The sequence below is a fragment of the Symphalangus syndactylus genome, chromosome 1 (genome assembly GCF_028878055.3).
Source record: "Symphalangus syndactylus isolate Jambi chromosome 1, NHGRI_mSymSyn1-v2.1_pri, whole genome shotgun sequence".
Taxonomy (NCBI): Eukaryota; Metazoa; Chordata; class Mammalia; order Primates; family Hylobatidae; genus Symphalangus; species Symphalangus syndactylus.
The window spans coordinates 88884458-88912280 of NC_072423.2; the positions used below are offsets into that span (position 1 = coordinate 88884458).

Sequence of the window (27823 nt, forward strand, 5' to 3'; positions counted from 1 at the left end):
AAAGAGTCCTGAGGAAAGTGCAGATCTCCTTTTCAGCCATAATATCCTCCATCAGTTCACAAGGTACTCTTTGGACATTTGGAAATTCTCATCTCTCACTCTGCTTCCCCCACTAACACATACACACATACACCTTTCTTTCCCTGTGGTCCCTGTGATTTTTTTTTACTTCTCTGACCTACCCTAGGATTCAAATGTGGAGTTTCTGGTCAGAGACTTAAAGTTTTATGCATCACTGGAGAAAGCTTTAGTTCTCAAGGCAAAGCTCTGAAGCATCAAATTGAGTACATGGAATCTAAAGGTAAAGCAACTGGATCATAATTTTGACCCAGCACCATTACCAGCTGGGATACTTTGGGAAAGTTTCTTAAAATTTCCGTGCCTAAGTTCCCTCACCTACAAAATATGAATAGGAGTAGTACTCAGCACAGGGTTGTCAAGATTGGATAATTAAAGAATGTATAGTGTTTAAAATATCTGTCACAGAGTAGATGCTCAATTTTGTTCCATAATAAAACATCCATAAAACTAATTCTCTTAGTAGTCGGTATTACTTCTTATGGCATAAACTTGATCTAATTTATACCACCAAAGTATCTCTCTTTATTCTGAATTATACAAATTATCCCCCTGCTGTTGAGTGAACTGTGTCCCAATCTAAATTCATTTGTTGAAGCTCTAGCTCACAGTGTGATATTTGGAGATGGGCTTTTGAAGCTGTTGGGTTTAGATGAGGATATGAGAGTGAATCCCTCATGACAGGATTAGTGTCCCTATATGAAAAGACACCAGGCCTCTGTCTCCTGCTCTTTTTCTGTGTGTGTGTCCTTGTGTGTGTGTGCTCACATGCCTGTGTATGCACAGAGGAAAGACGATGTGAGGACAGAAATAATGCAGTCATCTGCAAGCCAAGAAGAGAGCTCTCACAAGGAACCAAATGAGCTGACACTTTGATCTTGGAATTCGCAGCCTCCAAAAGTATGAGAAATAAATTTGTGCTGTTTAAATGAAGCAGTCATGGTAATTTACCATAGTACCCTAAGCAGAATAATATACACCTTTTCTTCTTGCAAATTGGGAAAGGGAGTGAAGGCATAAAAATCCCATCTGACCACGATGAAACAAAGAATCTTTTTGTTCTTTAAACATAAAATTCCTAGGTAGTCACAAAGAGAATATCTAATACCTATGTGTAAGTCCGAAATTAGTAATTAGAGTGTTTATGTCAGAAGATACAGTAGGAAATCCCTGTTGCTGCCTTTGTAGGTTCTGTAGAATGGTCTTCTAATCTTATTTTTAAAGTATGCTACATATGCAAGATTGTGCTAGTACTACCTTAGAGGAGTGAAGAATCAGGATGAAAACCAGCAGGACAGTGCAGTGAGAAAAACAGTCATCACTTACAGAAGCCCAAACATGCAGATAAAACTAAGAATTCAATAGATGCAGAAAATCAGAGCTTGAGACCACTCCACACGATAGAAACCCCAGTGGCTCCCCTTCCCTCGTATTCACTTGCTCCTTCCAAGAAATGTCTGGAGACATTGAGAGTGACACTGGGTTTTACCATCATTCATGGAATAAGATCTAAAGACACTATTATTATTTATAATTTTAAAAAACAAAAGAAAACTAGAGGATTTGGGGACTCGTAAGTGGGTGACATCTGGCCACAACAGTTGACTGCTCTAACTCTGCTTCCAGAGTTGTTTCTCCAGAGTATGGATACAGATCTTTTTAAAGGAGGGCTTTAACAGCAGAGAAAAATAAGAGAAACCTAAAAACAAAGAAAATTGACTTTCAGCTGCAATCACAGAAGAATGAGAGAAAGAATACCAGTGTTTTTCTTGGAACTTTCCAGCAAGGGAATCAGATGAGAGGCTGTGAGGAAAGGCCTAATCCCACTGACTATGGTTCAGAGAACTTGGATTCCTCAGATCATCATAACTTCTCTGGAATTCTGAGCAATAAGAAGCTTGAATTAAGGCTGCATTTCAGAATATTAATGAATACAAACATATTATATATTATTCCATAAACCACCTTAAGACTAGAGTAATTTGCATTAAAAGAGTAGGTTTTGGCAGATTGGAAAATAAGAAGAAATCTGAGGATATGGAAAATTTTTGAAGTAGTGAACAGATACATGTCATCAATGTATAAAGGGGCCTAGGGCATTTATTAGCAGGAGGCCATGGAGTTCCACGGCCACCCTGAAATGGAGAAATTGTAAAATAACGTTTGCACTGGGGCTGGGCGTGGTGGCTCATGCCTATAATCCCAGCACTTTGGGAGGCTGAGGCGGGCGGATCACAAGGTCAGGAGATCGAGACCAGCCTAACACAGTGAAACCCTGTCTCTACTAAAAATGCAAAAAAATTAGCCACACATGGTGGCGGGTGCCTGTAATCCCAGCTACTCGAGAGGCTGAGGCAGGGGAATGGTGTGAACCCAGGAGGCAGAACTTTCAGTGAGCCAAGATCGCGCCACTTCACTCCAGCCTGGGCAACAGAGCAAGACTCCGTCTCAAAAAATAAAATAAAATAACGTCTGCACTGATTCAGTGTGACATTTCCAGTGTTATAGCTAAGCTCATAGAAATACATTTAACCTATAAAGAATCAACAAAAAATGAACTTTGGAAATAGTGCAAACATAAAGCAAGACAAAGTATCTGCTCACCATGCTAAAAATGGCAGTAATAAGAGAAATAATGCTTATTACTCTTATTTTTATTACTACTACAATTTACTTAGCATCTACTACACTCCAGGTACTTTAAAATTCACTCACAATAACTGTATAAGATGACAATTTTTATTCTCATAAAAGAAATGTAATGTTTTAATAAATACATAAATTAATAGATAATTTAGACTAGACCCCATAACTAGTAAATAAAAGGACTTTGGGTTCATTCTAGGTCTCTCTTCTCCAAAGAGTAAGTCTTCCACTGCATTGCCAGATTGCATGAATTAAAGAATAATAAAAAATTAAAGTTATATTTCTGCCATTTGTCAGATAGCTATTATAACACTGTGCTTGTCATCATGCTTAGAGGGAGAAAAAACAAGAACTGGGGAAGGTCTAGAGCAAAGTTAAAACCTGAGTAATTGGGTGAAATGATGTTTTATAAAAGCATGTTGCAACATAGTGTGCTTAACTTAGGGAATGCTAACACAACATCAGATGATGTTCATGAAGGATAATCACCATTACGATTCAACGTCCATAGAAAATTGAACAAGAGATGGATACGTTCAGAGAAAAGAAATTGTGAGGGAAGAGTGGCCTTTTAAAATATTCTAACTGGCAAGTGGCTAGAGGCTGTCACATCATGAGGTTCAATTAAGGAAGACCTGATCTCAATATGAAACACCAGAAAATGACGAGGTACAGTTAAAAATAGACACAAATGCTTTCTCAGACATCTGTCTCTCTTTTACTAGGAGCTGCCCTCCTCTCTCCTTTCTTCTGTCTATTAAACTTTCCACTCCTTAACTTACCCACATGTGTCTGTGTCCTGAATTCTTTCTCAGTGCATGACAATGAACCCCAGGGTATATACTCCAGACAGTGTAGCTGCTTCATAATGGAAGCTCGGCTGGGATACCAAGGTACAACTTTCATCAAAATGAGTCGAGGATACTTATTTTGAACTATTTATGGCCTTTAGTAACTGAGTAAGGCACACTCCTGTGAACAAAATTTGGAGCATGTTTGTTTCTCTCTGCCTGGTTCCTCTAGAATTTTGAAACTATCTATTTTGGCCTGGGGTGGAGCCAAGATGGCCGAATAGGAACAGCTCCAGTCTACAGCTCCCAGCGTGAGCAACGCAGAAGACAGGTGATTTCTGCATTTCCAACTGAGGTACCGGGTTCATCTCACTAAGGAGTGCCAGAAAGTGGGTGCAGGACAGTGGGTGCAGTGCACCGTGCGTGAGCCGAAGCAGGGCGAGGCATCGCCTCACCCAGGAAGTGCGAGGGGTCAGGGAATTCCCTTTCCTAGTCAAAGAAAGGGGTGACAGATGGCACCTAGAAAATCAGGTCACTCCCACCCTAATACTGCGCTTTTCCAATGGCCTCAACAAATGGCACACCAGGAGATTATATCCCACACCTGGCTCAGAGGGTCCTATGCCCACGGAGCCTCGCTCATTGCTAGCACAGCAGTCTGAGATCAAACTGCAAGGCGGCAGCGAGGCTGGGGGAGGGGCGCCCGCCATTGCCCAGGCTTGAGTAGGTAAACAAAGCAGCCAGGAAGCTCAAACTGGGTGGAGCCCACCACAGCTCAAGGAGGCCTGCCTGCCTTTGTAGACTCCACCTCTGGGGGCAGGGCACAGACAAACAAAAGACAGCAATAACCTCTGCAGACTTAAATGTCCCTGTCTGACAGCTTGGAAGAGCGTAGTGGTTCTCCCAGCACACAGCTTGACATCTGAGAACGGGCAGACTGCCTCCTCAAGTGGGTCCCTGACCCCCAAGTAGCCTAACTGGGAGGCACCCCCCAGTAGGGGTGGTCTGACACCTCACACGGCCGGGTACTCCTCTGACACAAAACTTCCAGAGGAACTTCCAGAGGCAGCAGCACTTGCGATTCACCAATATCCACTGTTCTGCAGCCACCGCTGCTGATACCCAGGCAAACAGGGTCTGGAGTGGACCTCCAGTAAACTCCCACAGACCTGCAGCTGAGGGTCCTGACTGTTAGAAGGAAAACTAACAAACAGAAAGGACATCCACACCAAAAACCCATCTGTACGTCACCATCATCAAAGACCAAAGATAGATAAAACCACAAAGATGGGGAAAAAACGGAGGAGAAAAGCTGAATATCCTAAAAATCAGAGCGCCTCTCCTCCTCCAAAGGAACGCAGCTCCTCACCAGCAACAGAAGAAAGCTGGATGGAGAATGACTTCGACAAGTTGAGAGAAGGCTTCAGAAGATCAAACTACTCCAAGCTAAAGGATGAAGTTCAAACCAATACCAAAGAAGTTAAAAACTTTGAAAAAAAATTAGACTAATGGATAACTAGAATAACCAATGCATAGAAGTCCTTAAAGGACCTGATGCAGCTGAAAACCATGGCACGAGAACTACGTGATGAATGCACAAGACTCAGTAACCGATGCAATCGACTGGAAGAAAGGGTATCAGCGATGGAAGACGAAATGAATGAAATGAAGCGTGAAGAGAAGTTTAGAGAAAAAAGAATAAAAAGAAACAAACAAAGCCTCCAAGAAATATGGGACTATCTGAAAAGACCAAATCTACATCTGATTGGTGTACCTGAAAGTGACGGGAAGAATGGAACCAAGTTGGAAAACACTCTGCAGGATATTATCCAGGAGAACTTCCCCAATCCAGCAAGGAAGGCCAACATTCAAATTCAGGAAATACAGAGAATGCCACAAAGATACTCCTTGAGAAGAGCAACTCCAAGACACATAATTGTCAGATTCACCAAAGTTGAAATGAAGGAAAAAATGTTAAGGGCAGCCAGAGAGAAAGGTCGGGTTATACCCACAAAGGGAAGCCCATCAGACTAACAGCTGATCTCTTGGCAGAAACTCTACAAGCCAGAAGAGAGTGGGGGCCAATATTCAACATTCTTAAAGAAAAGAATTTTCAACCCAGAATTTCATATCCAGCCAAACTAAGCTTCATAAGTGAAGGAGAAATAAAATACTTTACAGACAAGCAAATGCTGAGAGATTCTGTCACCACCAGGCCTGCCCTAAAAGAGCTCCTGAAGGAAGCACTAAACATAGAAAGGAACAACCGGTACCAGCCACTGCAAAAACATGCCAAATTGTAAAGACCATCGGGGCTAGGAAGAAACTGCATCAACTAACAAGCAAAATAACCAGCTAACATCATAATGACAAGATCAAATTCACACATAACAATACTAACCTTAAATGTAAATGGGCTAAATGCTCCAATTAAAAGGCACACACTGGCAAATTGGATAAAGAATCAAGACCCATCAGTGTGCTGTATTTAGGAAACCCATCTCACATGCAGAGACACACATATGCTCAAAATAAAGAGATGGAGGAAGATCTACCAAGCAAATGGAAAACAAAAAAAGGCAGGGGTTGCAATCCTTGTCTCGGATAAAACAGACTTTAAACCAACAAAGATCAAAAGAGACAAAGAAGGCCACTACATAATGGTAAAGGGATCAATTCAACAAGAAGAACTAACTATCCTGAATATATATGCACCCAATACAGGAGCACCAGGATTCATAAAGCCAGTCCTTAGAGACCTACAAAGAGACTTAGACTCCCACACAATAATAATGGGAGACTTTAACACCCCACTGTCAACATTAGACAGATCCACGAGACAGAAAGTTAAGAAGGATATCCAGGAATTGAACTCAGCTGTGCACCAAGCAGACCTAATAGACATCTACAGAACTCTCCACCCCAAATAAACAGAATATACATTCTTTTCAGCACCACACCACACCTATTCCAAAATTGACCACATAGTTGGAAGTAAAGCACTCCTCAGCAAATGTAAAAGAACAGAAATTATAACAAACTGTCTCTCAGACCACAGTGCAATCAAACTAGAACTCAGGATTAAGAAACTCACTCAAAACCACTCAACTACATGGAAACTGAACAACCTGCTCCTGCATGACTACTGGGAACATAACGAAATGAAGGCAGAAATAAAGATGTTCTTTGAAACCAATGAGAACAAGGACACAACATACCAGAATCTCTGGGACACATTGAAAGCAGTGTGTAGAGGGAAATTTATAGCACTAAATGCCCACAAGAGAAAGCAGGAAAGATCTAAAATTGACACCCTAACATCACAATTAAAAGAACTAGAGAAGCAAGAGCAAACACATTCAAAAGCTAGCAGAAGGCAAGAAATAACTAAGATCAGAGCAGAACTGAAGGAAATAGAGACTCAAAAAACCCTTCAAAAAATCAATGAATCCAGGAGCTGTTTTTTTTTTTAAAAGATCAACAAAATTGATAGACCACTAGCAAGACTAATAAAGAAGAAAAGAGAGAAGAATCAAATAGATGCAATAAAAAATGACAAAGGGGATATCACCACTGATCCCACAGAAATACAAACTACCATCAGAGAATACTATAAACACCTCATCGCAAATAAACTAGAAAATGTAGAAGAAATGGATAAATTCCTCAACACATACACTCTCCCAAGACTAAACCAGGAAGAAGTTGAATCTCTGAATAGACCAATAACAGGCTCTGAAATTCAGGCAATAATTAATAGCTTACCAACCAAAAAAAAGTCCAGGACCAGATGGATTCACAGCCGAATTCTACCAGAGGTACAAGGAGGAGCTGGTACCATTCCTTCTGAAACTATTCCAATTGATAGAAAAAGAGGGAATCCTTCCTAACTCATTTTATGAGGCCAGCATCATCCTGATACCAAAGCCTGGCAGAGACATAACAAAAAAAGAATTTTAGAACAATATCCTTGATGAACATTGATGCAAAAATCCTCAATAAAATACTGGCAAACCAAATCCAGCAGCACATCAAAAAGCTTATCCACCATGACCAAGTGAGCTTCATCCCTGGGATGCAAGGCTGGTTCAACATACACAAATCAATAAATGTAATCCAGCATATAAACAGAACCAAAGACAAAAACCACAAAATTATCTCAATAGATGCAGAAAAGGCCTTTGACAAAATTCAAAAATGCTTCATGCTAAAAACTCTCAATAAATTAGGTATTGATGGGACGTATCTCAAAATAATAAGAGCTATCTATGACAAACCCACAGCCAATATCATACTGAATGGACAAAAACTGGAAGCATTCCCTTTGAAAATTGGCATACGAGAGGGATGCCCTCTATGACCACTCTTATTCAACATAGTGTTGGAAGTTCTGGCCAGGGCAATCAGGCATGAGAAGTAAATAAAGGGGATTCAATTAGGAAAAGAGGAAGTCAAATTGTCTGTTTGCAGATGACATGATTGTGTATCTAGAAAACCCCATCGTCTCAGCCCAAAATCTCCTTAAGCTGATAAGCAACTTCAGTGAAGTCTCAGGATACAAAATCAATGTGCAAAAATCACAAGCATTCTTATACACCAATAACAGACAAACAGAGAACCAAATCATAAGTGAACTCTCATTCACAATTGCTTCAAAGAGAATAAAATACCTAGGAATCTAACTTACAAGGGACGTGAAGGACCTTTTCAAGGAGAACTACAAACCACTGCTCATTGAAATAAAAGAGGATACAAACAAATGGAAGAACATTCCATGCTCATGGGTTGGAAGAATCAATATCGTGAAAATGGCCATACTGCCCAAGGTAATTTATAGATTCAATGCCATCCCCATCAAGCTACCAATGACTTTCTTCACAGAATTGGAAAAAACTAAAGTTCATATGGAACCAAAAAAGAGCCCGCATTGCCAAGTCAATCCTAAGCCAAAAGAACAAAGCTGGAGGCATCACGCTACCTGACTTCAAACTATACTACAAGGCTACAGTAACCAAAACAGCATGGTACTGGTACCAAAACAGAGCTATAGACCAATGGAACAGAACAGAGCCCTCAGAAATAATGCCGCATATCTACAACTATCTGATCTTTGACAAACCTGACAAAAACAAGCAATGGGAAAAGGCTTCCCTATTTAATAAATGGTGCTAGGAAAACTGGCTTGCTATATGTAGAAAGCTGAAACTGGATCCCTTCCTTACACCTTATACAAAAATTAATTTAAGATGGATTAAAGACTTACATGTTAGACCTAAAACCATAAAAACCCTAGAAGAAAACCTAGGCAATACCATTCAGGACATAGGCATGGGCAAGGACTTCATGTCTAAAACACCAAAAGCAATGGCAAAAAAAGCCAAAATTGACAAATGGGATGTAATTAAACTAAAGAGCTTCTGCATAGCAAAAGAAACCACCACCAGTTTGAACAGGCAACCTACAGAATGGGAGAAAATTTTTGCAACCTACTCACCTGACAAAGGGCTAATATCCAGAATCTACAATGAACTCAAACAAATTTACAAGAAAAAAACAAACAACCCCATCAAAAAGTGGGCAAAGGATATGAACACACAGTTCTCAAAAGAAGACATTTATGCAGCCAAAAAACACATGAAAAAATGCTGATCATCATTGGCCATCAGGGAAATGCAAATCAAAACCACAGTGAGATACCATCTTACACCAGTTAGAATGGCGATCATTAAAAAGTCAGGAAACAACAGGTGCTGGAGAGGATGTGGAGAAATAGGAACACTTTTACACTGTTGGTGGGACTGTAAACTAGTTCAACCATTGTGGAAGTTGGTGTGACGATTCCTCAGGGATCTGGAACTAGAAATACCATTTGACCCAGCCATCCCATTACTGGGTATATACCCAAAGGATTATAAATCATGCTGCTATAAAGACACATGCACACGTATGTTTATTGCGGCACTATTCACAATAGCAGCGACTTGGAACCAAGCCAAATGTCCAACAATGATAGACTTCATTAAGAAAATGTGGCACATATACACCATGGAATATTATGCAGCCATAAAAAATGATGAGTTCATGTCCTTTGTAGGGACATGGATGAAGCTGGAAACCATCATTCTCAGCAAACTATCAGAAGGACAAAAAACTAAACACCACATGTTCTCACTCATAGATGGGAATTGAACAATGAGAACACATGGACACAGGAAGGGGAACATCACACACCAGGGACTGTTGTGGGGTGGGAGGAGCGGGGAGGAATAGCATTAGGAGATATACCTAATGCTAAATGACGAGTTAATGGGTGCAGCACACCAACATGGCACATGTATACATATGTAACAAACCTGCACATTGTGCACATGCACACTAAAACTTAAAGTATAATAATAATAATAATAAAATAGACACAAATTGTTCCCTTCCCTTCATTCTTGTCCTTTCAAGATGAAAGTATAGATCCTCCCATGAAGAGATTAGGGGGCCTATTTTCTTAACCCTTGAATCTGCGTTGTCTATGAAACTTGATTGGCCATTATGACATTAGCACACATGACTCAGCAGAGGTTTGAAAAGTATTTGTGAATTGGAAGAGAACCAAGAGTCTGCCAACTGCCAGAGACATGACTGAGGCCATCCTAATTCATGTAATTGGACACTCCACCAGGTGACCTCAGTTGCATGAGAGAGCCTGGTAGAGAAGTGCTGAGCAGCCTCAAATGAGACAGACCACACACAGGACCCACAGATGTGTAAACAAAAGTCGATGGTGGCTCTGGAAGTAAATACATTTTGAGGGATTTGTTACACAGCTAATGCTACTTAAATCAGGTGGCAAAACCACAAAGTGACAGGAAAAATGGATGTTATATATACTTCCAGAAGTGGTTAATTTGTTTCGTGGCCTGAGAGATTTTGCGTTCTACCTGTGTCTGAAGATAGGGAACTGGAATAAATGTGTATCTAGTTGCCATTTGGTAACTAAAATGTCCTTTTTTTTTTTTGAGACAGAGTCTTGCTCTGTTGCCCAGGCTGGAGTGCAGTGGTGCAATTTCAGCTCAAGGAAACCTCCGCCTCCTGGGTTCAAGCGATTCTCATGCCTCGGCCTCCCTCCCGAGTAGCTGGGACTACAGGCAGTGCCACCACACCCAGCTAATTTTTCATATTTTTAGTAGAGATGGGGTTTCACCATGTTGTCCAGGCTTGTCTCTTAACTCCTGACCTCAGGTGATCCGCCTGCCTCAGCCTCCCAAAGCGCTGGGATTACAGGCGTGAGCCACCGCGTGCGGTCCCTAAAATGTCTTTATATGTCAATCATCTAGTCCAATTTGGTCAATGTATATATGAGGAATCAGAAACCAGGAGAGGGGGACGTGACTTGCCAAAAGTCACAGTAAACTCCTAACCAAACCAGGACTACTTGTCAGGTTCTCTGATCCCCAGTCCCAGGCATTTTACTTATAGCCGTCTTGGATCTTGAGCAGTCCTGAGATTCTATGACTCTGTGACTCTATGGTTCTATAATTCCAAGACAAAGCAAACAATGCCAGTGCTCCAGGCAGCCTCAGCACAAGAAAAGAACATGGTCTAGACTGAAGTACCAACTAAATCATCTCCTTTCAAATTATCACCGACACCATAATGGATTCAAGCACCGCACATGGTCCGGTGTTTCTGGTATTTCCTCCAGAAATCACTGCTCCGGAATATGAGTCCACAGAACTTTCAACCACGACCTTTTCAACTCAAAGCCCCTTGCAAAAATTATTTGCTACAAAAATGAAAATCTTAGGGGTGAGTAAGACTTGCCCCTGTGTATATTCTACTGAGGCAGGGGAAAGGCTAGGGACATTATCTGTTGGCACATGTTTGAAGGTAGGAGCCCATTCCAATTCTTCTTTAAGACAATGTGAATATAGAGTGTTGGTGGGACATTTGAGAGAGGATGTTTGACAAGAATGAATCATGTGGGTCTGGACTTGACAAAAAATGCTATCATTTAGGACTCACCTACTTAAAAAGTGATAGTTGCTATGGCAGTAAATGAGATTACTCAGACTGAGAAGGCGGACTGAGAAGAAGAGAAGGGAGCACATAGACTCACACGTTGTACACCTTCCATTTTTGTATATTGTCCTCATTAGTTTTCCCCAGCACTTGTCAAACCATTGCTTGGTGTCACAGTGCATCACATGAGTGGCTCAGAGAGGGACAGAAAAAAAAAAAAACCCGAAGAGATGGGGAGTCCTCTGGGCCTGAGAGTGTGACAATACCTCAACAGGCTCAGAGAATTGGCCATCTCCAGGCGGGGCTCCTCACAGTCCAATTCCGCTTGAGGCCAGCCTGGTATACTCATTTAGAATTCAGTGTTTCTCAAACATTCACATTTATGGGCTAAAGAGCCGAAGAACTTACGAAGACACAGGTTTCCCAGCCTCACCTGGAGACTGTTCAGTAAGTATGGGATAGGGCCTGATAGTTCGCATTTCTAGCTCCCAAGTGATCCTGATGTTGCCAATCCATGGACCACATTTTCAGGAGCACTGATTTAGATCATTTTACCTATCACCAAATACCAGATAGAGGAATTAAGGAAGTACCCAGGAGCATCATAAAGGGACTTCTATTATTCTTCCCCTGATTACCAAAGACAGTAATTGCCAAATCCTTTTGACCAAAAGAAGATCTTCTAAACAGAAGGGAAACTATCACTTTGCTTTTCCTCACCATGACTTTTTCCTCTATTTGCAGACTATCCAGATCCTGTTTGGAATTATGACCTTTTCTTTTGGAGTTATCTTCCTTTTCACCTTGTTAAAACCATATCCAAGGTTTCCCTTTATATTTCTTTCAGGATATCCATTCTGGGACTCTGTTTTGGTGAGTATAGTCAATCAAGTTCAATTTGAAGCCATGCCAACCAGGATGTTAGGGAATTCTTCGCAATGAAATAAGCTAGATCCAGTTGTACGATATGCTTTCAAAAGTGCAAAAAACTAACCTTGTTGAAATTATTTCCCCATTAGTTCATCACAGTCACTGATATTCCATCATTAGGTCTTGAAGTTCATTTGGGAATATTTCTTTTGAGGCTTGCAGTTGTTTATTTGGCTATTCATTCATGTGAAATTAGTTACTATTTATTATAAACCAGATACACAGAGAAAGGCAATGAGCCTCTCCCCCAAAGACCTCTCAGCCTAGCAAGAAAACATGTAAACAGATCACTTCAAGGCAGTGTGATAAATGTTATCACAGAGGTGCAGGAAATGCTTATGTAAGCAGAGATGAAGGAGCAATTTATTCTTTACAGAAGTGAAGTGGGAAGGGTTTCTCAGATATACCTTTTGAGCTGCAAAGAGGTATTTATTAAACCCAATGTAGTCACAATCAATAAACATTAACTTAGGACCTAATTTAGTGCCAGATAATGGGCACGGCAATGGATTCAGGGAAAAGAAAGCAGTGCCTGAGCTCAAGGTCTCAGTTGAGTGAGGAGTCAGACAATTAACATAGGGTGTGATGAGGGAGAATAAACACAGGGGCTGCCTCCATAGGAAAGGCACCAACAAAACAGAGGGGACAACACCCAGGGACATTTCCAGCTTGACCAAGTTTTAAAGGGTGAATGGTTAATCAGGTGAGGACACACACAGAAGATGGGAGTTGGGATGCCCGAGTGTAAGGATTAGGGATGTCTTGTTGCATGCCAAGAGAGAAATATGAGCAAAGGCTGAAGGTATTAGAGAGCATTTTCTATTATGTGAACTATAGGAGTTCAGCACAGGCTGGGCGCGGTGGCTCACGCCTGTAATCCCAGCACTTTGGGAGGCCGAGGCGGGCAGATCACAAGGTCAGGAGATCGAGATCATCCTGGCTAACACGGTGAAACCCCGTCTCTACTAAAAATACAAAAAATTAGCCAGGCGTGGTGGTGGGCGCCTATAGTCCCAGCTACTCGGGAGGCTGAGGCAGGAGAATGGCGTGAACCCGGGAGGCAGAGCTTGCAGTGAGCCGAGATAGCACCACTGCAGTATGGCCTGGGCAAAAGAGCAAGACTCTGTCTCAAAAAAAAAAAAAAAAAAAAAAAAGAGTTCAGCACAGGGAGTGAGGGTGGAGAGATGAGGCTGGAAAATACCCATGAAAGGGCTGGAAATTTAAACATGGATGTGCTGTAATCAGACTTGAAATTTCCACTAGACAACAATGCTACCACGTGTGACCCACTTCCAAGAAAAATCTTGGAGATATTTAAGAACTACCAGCAGATTCACTGCAGCCCCACCTTATGTTCCCATCCAAGAGAACACACTGGATTGTAGTAAGATGGAATCCAATCTTAACGATTGTAAACTGACTTGACATCCCTTTGTCATCAGATCAAAGCTAAGTCCACAATAGGTATAAAAGGAACATGGATGAGTAAACCAAAGCCGTGGTTAAAAAAAAAAAATGTTCAAGTTCAAATAAATAGTTAGGGCTAAAGGAGATTTCCAGACCAGTGTTTTGTCCACTATTCCATTTGTGGAAAGTCATATAAAGCAACTCACCTTTCTCACTGACCTGAGGAGTGTGTGAACTTAGAAGGTGGGCATGTAAAAGAAATGCATAGAAGTTTATTCTGTAAGAACTCAACATCAGCTAAACATGGCCATCATTAACATATTTATTCCTCTTAACAGTTCATTAATTCTGGAGCCTTCCTAATTGCACTGAAAAGAAAAACCACAGAAACTCTGGTGAGTTATATTCCTACTTTATTAAAAATATATTTTGTAGCCAGGCACAGTGGCTCACGCCTGTAATCCTAGCACTTTGGGAGGCTGAGGTGGCTGGATCACGAGGTCAGGAGTTTGAGACCAGCCTGGCCAACATGGTGAAACCCCATCTCTACTAAAAATACAAAATTAGCCAGGTGTGGTGGCACACACCTGTAGTCCAGCTACTCGGGAGGCTGAGGCAGGAGAATTGCTTATACCCGGGAGGCAGAGGTTGCAGTGAGCCGTGATCGTGCCACTGCGCCCCAGCCTGGGCAACGGAACAAGACTCCCTCTCAAAAAAAAAAAAAAAAAAAAAAAGAGTAATGAGTTACATTTTCACTATTTCCACTTTATTAAAAATGTATAACTTTCAAATAATTTATCCTGGCCTTGAAAAAAATTTGTAAAATCATTAGGTCACCATAATTCCACAAACTATGAAGTATTGATACCAATAAACAGCATTTGCTTCCTGTTTTCCTAGAATTATAACCCACTATGCCAGAGGAGAAAGTTTCTCCAGGTCATCTAGTTTAGCTCTTATTTTATGTATGAAGACACTGAGGCTTACAATCGTTAAATGGCTTGTCCAAATTCCCAGCCAATTAATGGCAGAATTATTTCAATATTCCAGTTACTTATTCATTCTTTTTTGTTTTCTGGGTATTTACAGCATACCAGGCACTTTGACAGGCACTACTTTGACACATATGAAAGGCAAACTGTAGACAATCTAATTAAACCATAAACAGAATCTCAAAATAAAGAATACAGTGCCACTGAATGTAAAGTTATAGATAAATTATAAGTAGAATATTTTTACTTTACTCAAAGAATTGAAGACATGAGATATTACTATGCCAACACATGATTTTAGCAAAGGACTGAAAATCCTTAGTTTGTCACTTTAGGGAGAAATTAAAAATGGCAGAGAAGTGCAGCATTTAGTTAAACACAGGAGTCTTAAAACAAAAATGTAAATAGACCATGACTTTTACCAGAGAATCAAAATGCAGTTGTCACAGGCATACCCTTCCTCCCAACTGAATAAGAGCTAACTTGGCATAGAATATGGGGAATGGAAAGGTTACTAAAAGTTCACAAGATCCCCTCATTGTGTAGATGAAGGCCTGAAGCCCAAAGATGTGAAGCAATTCGCATAGGATCACAGAGCTGCCTCGTGGCATTAAGATGCTGTGACTAACATCCTGCTCTCCATTCTCCACACTCATTTCTTTGTTTGTAGTACAGGCTGGGCCCCAGTCACATTGTTATGTTCTTATTCTATTTCAGATAATATTAAGCTGAATAATGAATTTTCTTAGTGCCCTGGGAGCAATAGCTGGAATCATTCTCCTCACATTTGGTTTCATCCTAGACCAAAACTACATTTGTGGTTATTCTCACCAAAATAGTCAGTGTAAGGCTGTTACTGTCCTGTTCTTGGTAAGTATGTTGCATTTACAGAGTGATGAGTAAACGGCTTAATAGAAAATATTTATTAGCACTCAATCAGCACCATTCAGATCACGTTGTGGATACACATGTATTTTCTTTTATTGACAAACATTTATGAAATCCATAATATTTGATAGACATTACACCAGGCATTGTGGAAGAGAAAAATAAACACATTATAACTCCTACCTTTAGGAATTCACAGGAGCACAAGAGATAAAACATATACACAAATCAGTATGAAACAAATATAAAATGATATACTAAAAAAATAAAGGTACAGCAGTATGGCTGTAGTTTATAGTCCTACATGTACATTAGAATCACAGTGGCATGTTTTTACAGCTCTTGATTTGGTTTTAACAGGCTGAACTTCTGATAAAGCATGATAAGACTGAAAAGGGGCATTTATTTTAGCTGCTTCCAAAATACCACTAAGGTTAGTGTAAAAGAATGTAAAAGGTTTGATCCACATGGAGAGAAAAAGAGTTACCAAACACATCAAAAATTGCTGAGGAAATTGAAAACCCACCATCTAAGGCAAAGGGGGGGTCATATTAGAAGATATTTCCTATGGCAGAGCCTAAGAAATACTTAACATTTGAATGCACCAGGTCCACAGAAAGCAGGACTCGAGAGCAGAAAATAGGGAAACTGATTTTGGTAATGGTTAAGTATGGCTATGGCTATGTGGATCAACTCTTCTCTGAAAACAGAAGTTTTTTTTATTAAAAAATAAAACAACCTTAAAGGCATTAAAAAGCTGAAAGGTCAGCCGGAACTACTAGATCAATTTTTAGATGAAAGCCTGCAACCTGAAATTTACAAGTGGAATTCTGAAGAGCATGAAAGCTACTTATGCCTTCAGACCATAAGCATCATTTGCCAGTGATGCTTATTTGGAATCCAATACCTGGCTCATGTGAACTGAAAGAGAAAGAAGTCAAGGTTTCACGTCCACTTAAGGTATAAAGACTTAAGAGAGATTTCAGACCAATATCCTTGATGAACATTGATGCAAAAATCCTCAATAAAATACTGGCAAACCAAATCCAGCAGCACATCAAAAAGCTTATACACCATGATCAAGTGGGCTTCATCCCTGGGATGCAAGGCTGGTTCAACATACGCAAATCAATAAATGTAATCCAGCATATAAACAGAACCAAAGACAAAAACCACATAAGTATCTCAATAGATGCAGAAAAGGCCTTTGACGAAATTCAATAACCCTTCATGCTAAAAACTCTCAATAAATTAGGTATTGATGGGACGTATCTCAAAATAATAAGAGCTATCTATGACAAACCCATAGCCAATATCATACTGAATGGGCAAAAACTGGAAGCATTCCCTTTGAAAACTGGCACAAGACAGGGATGCCCTCTCTCACCCCTCCTGTTCAACATAGTGTTGGAAGTTCTGGCCAGGGCAATCAGGCAGGAGAAGGAAATAAAAGGTATTCAATTAGGAAAAGAGGAAGTCAAATTGTCCCTGTTTGCAGATGACATGATGATTGTATATCTAGAAAACCCCATTGTCTCAGCCCAAAATCTCCTTAAGCTGATAAGCAACTTCAGCAAAGTCTCAGGATACAAAATCAATGTACAAAAATCACAAGCATTCTTGTACACCAATCACAGACAAACAGAGAGCCAAATCATGAGTGAACTCCCATTCACAATTGCTTCAAAGAGAATAAAATACCTAGGAAACCAACTTACAAGGGATGTGAAGGACCTCTTCAAGGAGAACTACAAACCACTGCTCAATGAAATAAGAGGATACAAACAAATGGAAGAACATTCCATGCTCATGGGTTGGAAGAATCAATATTGTGAAAATGGCCATACTGCCCTAGGTAATTTATAGATTCAATGCCATCCCCATCAAGCTACCAATGACTTTCTTCACAGAGTTGGAAAAAAAACTACTTTAAAGTTCATATGGAATCAAAAAAGAGCCCACATCGCCAAGTCAATCCTAAGCCAAAAGAACAAAGCTGGAGGCATCACGCTACCTGACTTCAAACTATACTACAAGGCTACAGTAACCAAAACAGCATGGTACTGGAACCACAACAGAGACATAGATCAATGGAACAGAACAGAGCCCTGAGAAATAATGCTGCATATCTACAACTACCTGATCTTTGACAAACCTGACAAAAACAAGAAATGGGAAAAGGATTCCCTATTTAATAAATGGTGCTGGGAAAACTGGCTAGCCATATGTAGAAAGCTGAAACTGGATCCCTTCCTTACACCTTATACAAAAATTAATTCAAGATGGATTAAAGACTTACATGTTAGACCTAAAACAATAAAAACCCTAGAAGAAAACCTAGGCAATACCATTCAGGACATAGGCATGGGTAAGGACTTCATGTCTAAAACACCAAAAGCAATGGCAAAAAAAGCTAAAATTGACAAATGGGATCTAATTAAACTAAAGAGCTTCTGCACAGCAAAAGAAACTACCATCAGAGTGAACAGGCAACCTACAAAATGGGAGAAAATTTTTGCAACCTACTCACCTGACAAAGGGCTAATATCCAGAATCTACAATGAACTCAAACAAATTTACAAGAAAAAAACAAACAACCCCATCAAAAAGTGGGCGAAGGATATGAACAGACACTTCTCAAAAGAAGACATTTATGCAGCCAAAAAACACATGAAAAAATGTTCATCAACACTGGCCATCAGAGAAATGCAAATCAAAACCACAATGAGATACCATCTCACACCAGTTAGAATGGCAATCATTAAAAAGTCAGGAAACAACAGGTGCTGGAGAGGATGTGGAGAAATAGGAACACTTTTACACTGTTGGTGGGACTGTAAACTAGTTCAACCATTGTGGAAGTCAGTGTGGTGATTCCTCAGGGATCTAGAACTAGAAATACCATTTGACCCAGCCATCCCATTACTGGGGATATACCCAAAGGACTATAAGTCATGCTGCTATAAAGACACATGCACACGTATGTTTATTGCGGCACTATTCACAATAGCAAAGAGTTGGAACCAACCCAAATGTCCAACAAGGATAGACTGGATTAAGAAAATGTGGCACATATACACCATGGAATACTATGCAGCCATAAAAAATGATGAGTTCATGTCCTTTGAAGGGACATGGATGAAACTGGAAAACATCATTCTCAGTAAACTATCCCAAGGACAAAAAACCAAACACCGCATGTTCTCACTCATAGGTGGGAATTGAACAATGAGAACACACAGACACAGGAAGGGGAACATCACACTCCAGTGACTGTTGTGGGGTGGGGCGAGAGGGGAGGGACAGCATTAGGAGATATACCTAATGCTAAATGACGAGTTAACGGGTGCAGCACACCAACATGGCACATGGATACATATGTAACAAACCTGCACATTGTGCACATGTACCCTAAAACTTAAAGTATAATAATAATTTAAAAAAAAAAGAAAAGAGAGATTTTCTCCATATTAAACTAGGTCTTTGATAGGCTACTACGCTCTTCAGGTAAGGGCAAAAAGATATACAAAGTACCCTGCCCCAAAATAGCAAAAGAGTCGCTGAACAAAGTTTAAAAAGAAAAAGTATTTGAGAAGTGTGGCCACAGGCCAAACCCGTTGACAACCTCCTTGCACGCCCCAATCCCCACTGACCTTTGCTAGGCATAAACTGGATGAGGCAAGAATGCTTTACCTGAATTTGGTCTTGGTATGTGGTGCCCCTGGTAACTGGCAGAAGCAAAACCAAAGTCTATCTAGGAGAAAAACATTCATTAATCTTAATAAATTCCCATCAAATTTTCCATTGAAAATTAACAGTAAGCACTCAAAAGAGGCATAAAAAGAAATAAGACAATGCAAATAACAACTAATGGAAACAGAATATAGCAAAAGCAGTATCACCCGTAAATTTCTGATACTAAGCATATTAGAAGAGATTTTAAAACCACAATATTTATCATGTTTTAAGAAATAAATGATAAACTTTAAAATACCTCAGGGAATATAAAATAAAAGAAAGTGAACTAGAAGATTTTCTGTGTAAAACTATTATGTACCCATAAAAATAGAAAATTTAAAAAATTAAAATTTAAAAAAAGATGATCCCGGTAAATAAGAATTTAAAAAAACAAAACATAACTGCATTCTGTTTACAAGAAACAGCTACACTAGTAACAAACAAATAGATTTAAGGCAAGAAGCATTGCTAAACATATAATAGGGGACTTTCTATAATAAAAGGGTCGATCCACAAGAGAAATATTACATTTCTAGGTTTGAATGCTCCTAATAAGTCAAAGCCAAAAGGAAAAGCTAACTCAGCTGAATGAGTACAGAAAGCTAAAATCATCATGAGAAATTTTAGCACACATTTCTCAGCAACTGAAAGAATATGTAGACAGACCATAAAATTATAGAATGTTGAATATAATTGATAAAATTGACCTAAATGTCATATATAGGACGAACACTACACCAAATAACTACAATTATAATACTGTCAACTGACATTTTTAATTGACAGATAAAATCATATGTATTTATCATGTATAACATATTTTGAAGTACATATATGCATTGTGGAATGTTTAAATCTAGCTAATTAACAAAGGCATTACCTCCCATAGTTATCACTTTTGCAGTGAGAACACTTAACATTCACTATCTTTGCACTTTTAAGAATACAATAGCCATCATTCTCAGCAAACTAACACAGGAACAGAAAACCAAACACCTCATGTTCTCACTCATAAGTGAGAGTTGAACAATGAGAAGACATGGACACAGGGAAGGGAATATCACACACCAGGGCCTGTTGGGGGTTAGTGGGACAAGGGGAGGGAGAGCATTAGAACAAAATACCTAATGCATGTGGGGCTTAAAACCTAGATGACAGGTTGATAAGTGCAGCAAACCACCATTGCACATGTATACCTGTGTAACCTGCACGTCCTGCACATGTATCCCAAAACTTAAAGTAAAATAATAATAAAAAAAGAATACAATATACTGTCATTAACTATGGGTACCCCGCTGTACAACAGATCTCTTGAACTTATTCCTCCTATCTAACTAACTGATGGAAGTGAGAAGACAATAGAATTACATCTTTAAAGTGCTCAAGCAAAATAATGCCAACCCAGAATTCTAGGCCTGGTGAAAATGTTCTTCAAAAATGAAAGTGAAATAGCCAGGCGCGGTGGCTCAGGCCTGTAATCCCAGGACTTTGGGAGGCCAAGGGGGGCGGATCACTTGAGGTCAGGAGTTTGAGACCAGGCTGGCCAACATGGTGAAACACCATCTCTACTAAAAATAAAAAAATTAGCAGGGCGTGGTGGTGGGCAGCTTTAATCCCAGCTGCTCAGGAAGCTAAAGCAGGAGAATCACTTGAACCTGGGAGGCGGAGGTTGAAGTGAGCCGGGACTGCGCCACTGCACTCCAGCCTGGGCAACAGAGCAAGACTCCATCTCAAAAACAACAACAACAACAACAACAAAAACACAATGAAAGTGAAATAAAAACAACTGACACAATTGAGAGATTTCACTTAGACCATTTTCAACAATTAGCCATGTGCTGAGCCTACAAGCCTCAACAAAATTCAAAGGATTAAAATCATACACAGTATATTCTCTGAAAACAATGGAATTGAATTAAATGTCAATTTTAAAAAGGCAAAAAAAAATCCTCAAAACTGTTTTGAAATTCTAAGTTATACAAGGCTCAAAGAATTTACAATAGACATAAAAAAATTAAAAACAAAATAATAGAAATATTTGTATAAATTGATTACAACTAAAGTGTTCTTTGAGGAAACTTTATGAACTCAAAGGCAAGTATCGGGAAAGAAAATAGACTAAAAAATAAATTATCTAAATATTCATGCCAAGAAATTAGATTAAAAAATTAAATTTAAAGAAAATGAAAGAATTGAGATATGGTATTCTGTAATAGACATAACAAAGAATAGAGATAAAAACTAATGAAATACAACACAAACAATAGATAAAATAAAGCTAAAAATAGATGTTTGAAAAACTAATAAAATTGGTAAACCCCTAGATATTTAAAAAGAAAAAAGAGAAAACACAAACTATCATTATCAGAAATGAAGGTGTATCACTATAAATACAATAGCCAAGAATATATGAGGAAATTATTAACATAAAGATTATTTGATGCGTTAGATGAAACTGAGAAATTCCTTATAAAACCTACCTACCAAAAGTATGCAAAACCACCTGCCATGACTAACACAGGAAAAAATGTATATATCTGATTGGTCTTATATCTAATAAAAAATCAAATACATAATTTAAAACTTTCTCTCAGAAAAGAAAAAGCAAAGCCTTGCAGGAGCGGACTAATTCTTCCAAACATTTAGAAAAGAAACAACACTAAACTGAATACTTTCAATTCACTTCCCAACTCACGAGTATTCATGTGAGGCTGTCACAAGTTTGACATGAAAACATGATAAGGACATTATAAAATATTTAAAAATTACAGGTAACTCTATCTTGTAAATTTTGTGAAGAAATCTGAAATAAAATATTAAAAAAATCAAATTCAGCATAATATATGATAATATACCGTGGCCAAGTCAGTGGATACCAGAAGTACACAATTGATTTCACATTCAAACATCAATCAGCAATACATCTAAATGTGAAATCCTAAACTATAAAGCTTGAGGGGGTGGGCTGCAGGGAACTTAGGAGAATATCTTCACGACCGTGGGAGTAGACAAAGCTTTCTTAGATAAAACATAAAAGGGACTAACTATAGGGGAAAAATAAAATAAAATGGACTACCAAAACACAGAAAGGGAGAAAATTTCCTCTCTCTCTATATATATATCTCTCTCACAAAAGACCCACATCCGGAATATATTAAGCACTCCTGAAAATCAATAATAAAAAGGCCAAAAAAAGAGTAAGACTTGAGCAAGTACTTCACAAAGAAAGATAGATAAATGGCTAGTGAGCATGTGAGAACGTGCTCAACAGTATTAATCATCAGATAGATGCAAATTAAAATCACAATAAGACACTACTCCACACACACCAGAATCATTTTAATTAAAAGGACCGCCAGTACCAGGTGTTGGAAGGAATGTGAAGCACCTGGAACTTTTATACCCTTTTGGTGGAAATGGGAAATGGAAAATGGTTCAACCGCCTCGGAAAACCATTTGGTGGTTTTTAAAAAAGTTAATCATACACCTACTTTATGTGTCATGATATATACAAAAATGTTTATAGCAGTCCTATTCATTATAGTTAAACTGATCAGGAATTCAAATTTCTATCAACAACAAAATGGCTAAAAAAAGGTAATTATTCAAATAATAGAATACTTCTCAGCAATATAAAAGAACAACCTACTGACACACAGAGGAGCAGGAATGAATTTCAATTTATTATACTGAGGCAAATAATTTCAGATAAAAAATAAACAGGCAAATTTAACACACGATGCTAGAAATCAGAAGGGTGGTTGACTCTCAATAGAGTGGGAGGATTGATTGGGAAGGGACACAAGAGAACCTACTGGGGTGATAAAAATGTGATATAACTTGACGTGGAAAGAAAAAGAGATAAAATACATTTCTTCTTTTTTTTTTTTTTTTTTTTGAGATGAAGTCTCACTCTGTTGCCCAGGCTGGAGTGCAGTGATGTGATCTCGGCTTACTGCAACCTCTATCTCCCAGTTTCAAGTGATTCTCTTGTCTCAGCTTCCTGAGTAGCTGAGATTACAGGCTCATGCTGCCATGCCCAGCTAATTTTTTGTATTTTAGTAAAGATGGGGTTTCACCATGTTGCCCAGGCTGGTCTCAAACTCCCGAGCTCAGGCAATCCACCAGCCTCGGCCTCCCAAAGTGCCAGGATTACAGGCATGAGCTGGCGCAAACGGCCAAAATACACTTCTTTATATATAAACTTTGATATAGTTAAAAATGGAAAATATAGTTTTAAAGCAGATAACAGCAACATTTTCATGTGTTTATATGCAGAGTGCATATAACGACAAGAAGTCAAGAAAAAATTTTCTTTTTAAAAGATAAAGAATATGAGGAAGGAATTTACAAAAAGGAAACTATACTGGCCGAACATACAATAATGCTCCAATTCACTAATAGTCAGGGAAATGTCAATTAATTGAACAATGAACTAATATTTACATCACAAGACTGGCAAAAATTAATGAGTTATAATTTATGGCTGGTACTTACCAGTGGTGAAAACAATGTTCTTGTATATCTGGAGTAGAAGTGTGCAACGTCACTGCCATTCTGGGAAGCAAGGAGACAACATTTACCTACCTGAATGATAAACAGACCTTTTAACCCAGATGTCTATCTCTACAGCAATTAAACCACCTATATATAAGGGTATATGTACAACAATGCTATTGCAGCATTGTTCAGAGGGGTAAAACAAGCAAACAAAAAAACACAGAAAAAAGGAGGAAATCAATCAGTTCCTGTCACAAAAGAATAAATGAATGATGACAAACTACACCATGAAATATTATGTGGCCATTAAAAACCATGTGGCTCTAAAATAGCTATTCAACCTATAGTTAAAATATAGTAGACAAATAAGGCTTTAGGAGGATGTTAACCATATTAACCGTTGCAACCTAAGTATAAAGTAAAGCTCTCAGAAGACTGCAGACTTTAACTGGTAAGTGCAGGTGTGCAGCCTCTGGGCTACTGACAAGATGTGTATCTCTATTTGTGCTCATAGTTGCCAAAATACAAAATATTTTGAAGGTCTTTTGCCGTGATTGAAAAAAACACAGGTGGGGCCGGGCCACGGTGGCTCATGCCTGTAATCCCAGCACTTTGGGAGGCTGAAGCGGGCGGATCACCTGAGGTCATGAGTTCAGCCCTGCCAACATGGTGAAACCCCGTCTCTACTAAAAATACAAAAACTAGCCGGGTGTGGTGGTGGGCGCCTGTAATCCCAGCTACTCGGGAGGCTGAGGCAGAAGAATCGCTTGAACCTGGGAGTTGGAGGTTGCAGTGAGCCGAGATCCTGCCATTGTACTCCAGCCTGGCTGATAAGAGTGAAACTCCGTCTCAAAAAAAAAAAAAAAGACAAAAAAAAAAAAAAAAAAAACGGTGGAACTACTAGCTCATGCTTCTTATGTCTCTTTTGCTTTCTCTTTTACTGAGAGAGTTTTCTTTTCTCCCTCTTTTTCTTTTCTATTTTTAATTCCTTTTCCTGTTTCTTCACCTTCTTTCTTTCCCCTTCATTAGACCACCTTTTATATATGCATTTCTTTGCATTTTATGCATTTATAAAATGGACTATTTCCTACATATATAAATCAAAAATGTATTATTTTATATGCCTTTCTCTAAAAAGATAATATGCTATGCTATGCTATGCTATGCTATCCTATGCTATGCTATGCTATGCTATCCTATGCTATACTATGCTATGCTATGTTATGCTATGCTATCCTATGCTATGCTATGCTATCCTATGCTATGCTATGCTATCCTATGCTGTGCTAGCCATCCTATGCTATGCTAGCTATCCTATGCTATGCTATGCTAGCTATCCTATGCTATGCTATGCTATGCTATGCTATGCTATGCTATCCTATGCTATGCTATGCTATGCTATGCTATGCTATGCTATGCTAGCTATCCTATGCTATGCTATGCTATGCTATGCTATGCTATCCTATGCTATGCTATGCTATGCTATCCTATGCTGTGCTAGCTATCCTATGCTATGCTAGCTATCCTATGCTATGCTATGCTAGCTATCCTATGCTATGCTATGCTATGCTATCCTATGCTATGCTATGCTATGCTATGCTATGCTATGCTATGCTATGCTATGCTATGCTATGCTAAAATAGATGTATACTCTCATAATCCTTCACTAATTTGATTCCTAAGCATCAGATACACTTGAGATATGTGGAAAAGCTTTTATTATCTGGGCATCACTACTATAATCAGAAAAACCATTACTGTGCTAACATCATGACTCTTCATTTTTTTTCTTCTTCTTCTATTACAGGGAATTTTGATTACATTGATGACTTTCAGCATTATTGAATTATTCATTTCTCTGCCCTTCTCAATTTTGGGGTGCCACTCAGAGGACTGTGATTGTGAACAATGTTGTTGACTAGCACTGTGGGAATAAAGAAGTGTTAAAATATTATTTAGCAATGACTTCCACTTGTAAGGGAAAGCCAAAGGACACATAGAATCTTAGGGCTGGGAACTCTTTGAAGCAAAGGGGAGTGGCTCAAGTGAGGGGGTTCTGGGGACATTTTGACTGATAAAGCACATTCTGCCTCTTGGCAATGCCATCTGCCCCTCTCCCCAAATCAAATGGTCACCTTGGTGTTGTCACCTCTGTTAGTCATGTATTATTTCAACTAAAGGACAGCAATGTGGTGTTGCAAAGATAGGAACCAAAGCCCAAGGCCTGGGGTGACCCAGTCATCTAACTTCTCTGGTTGATGACATCTCCTGCTGATTTCACTAAGAGACTCCACCCAGTGGCTCCTACTCCAATGGTGTGTGGAAAGATGAGTTGGTTGGTGGAATGGTTTGGCCCACAAATTCTACATTAATGCTGCAAGATCATTGATGTTAAAGAGCTGATCAACTAGAATAGTAACAATAGTAAAAATAATGAGGGCAAATATTGGTGGAACCACTACTATATTCCAGGCATCATTCTAAGTATTATATAGGTGTTACTCATTTAATCTCACAAAAGTCCTAGGAGGTGAATTGTATTATTATATCCATTTTACAGAAAAGGAAACTGAAGCACAGAGAGGGTAAGTAATTTGCTCAAGGTCATAAAGTTTGCAATTGCAGAGCCATAGTATCAACAAGCAGTTTGTTCCAGAATCCAAGGTCTTAATTCCAATGCCAAGCAAAGTTTGGAAGGGACTATTTTCCTCTGGATTATCTTAACAGCTTTTGCATTCAATCTGTTATGATATCTCGTGCTTTGTAGCCTATGGAGTATACCACTATAAACTTGTGAAAAGAGAAATAAGGTCTTAGTATTATTATAAAAATAGTTTTGAACTTATAGAGCACCTACAAAGGTCTCAAGGACCCCAGGAAATCCCAGACCACGCTTTGAGAAACACTACCTTATACAGTATTGCCTCTCACTGGCTGAATACCTCCTAAGTATTAGAGGTCTTACCTGTATCATCTCACTTGTCCTGACAGCCCTCAGGGTAGATATGTCTTTTGTTATAGTATAAAAATTGAAGCTCAAAGTGGTTAGCTTTTCTGAGAACACAAAAGGAGTATGATTTAGAAAGAGGATTTGAGTCAAGGTCCCTAACTTCAAATCCCATTATCCTATGTTGTTTACGGTATAGAAAAAAAAACTCAGCATACTCAAAAAACTAAGTAACAGGCTTTCATTTCTACTATTTGCTGGCAGCAGCTTAGGTTATAGGTGCATTTGTGAAGGTGAGGGATACAACATGGCAGGAAAAATAAGTAAGTTTTTTACTTCAGTGAAGTTAGGTTATGATGAAAAATACTTGGCAACTGAATGATGTACAGATGTATGAGGCTTGAGATATATTTAAGGGTGCAAAGTCTTGGGCTTTTAAGTCAGAACTAGGTTTAAATGTTGTCTTGAAGTCAAAAAATAGTAGATGTAAGTTGTGGAGAAAAGGGAATGCTTATACACTTCTGGGGGGAATGTAAATTAGTTCTGCCACTGTAAAAAAAGCAGTTTGGCAATTTCTCAAAGAACTCAAAGCAAAATTACTATTCAACCCAGCAATCCCATTATTGGGTACATACCCAAAGGAATATAAATGGTTCTACCATAAATACATATGCACATATGTGTTCATTGCAGCACTATTTGCAATAGCAAAAACGTGGAATCAACCTAAATGCCCATCAACAGTAGACTGGATAAAGAAAATGTGGTACATATACACCATGGAATACTACATAGCCATAGAAAAGAATGAGATAACGTCCTTTGTAGCAACACAGATGAAGCTGGAGGCCAGTATTCTAAGCAAACTAACACAGGAACTGAAAAGAAAATAC

At 39.0% G+C, this 27823-nt stretch overlaps 1 protein-coding gene and 1 long non-coding RNA gene across 2 annotated transcripts; one reads left to right on the forward strand and one right to left on the reverse strand.

Moving 5' to 3' along the window:
• Nucleotides 1–11081: 11081 nt before the first annotated feature.
• On the forward strand, nt 11082–25937 carry LOC129480892 (membrane-spanning 4-domains subfamily A member 5). Its single transcript, XM_055275452.2, has 5 exons — nt 11082–11315; nt 12273–12401; nt 14204–14260; nt 15575–15727; nt 25791–25937. The coding sequence occupies exons 1-4, from the start codon at nt 11163–11165 to the stop codon at nt 15587–15589; spliced, it is 354 nt and encodes a 117-aa protein (XP_055131427.2). The 5' UTR covers nt 11082–11162; the 3' UTR covers nt 15590–15727; nt 25791–25937.
• LOC129481308 (uncharacterized) lies at nt 19437–27005 on the reverse strand. The gene is made up of 3 exons (XR_008657347.2): nt 26949–27005; nt 23981–24040; nt 19437–19499 (listed from the first exon to the last, which is right to left on the reverse strand). It is a non-coding gene; the product is annotated as an uncharacterized lncRNA (long non-coding RNA).
• Between the last annotated feature and the right edge of the window lie 818 nt (nt 27006–27823).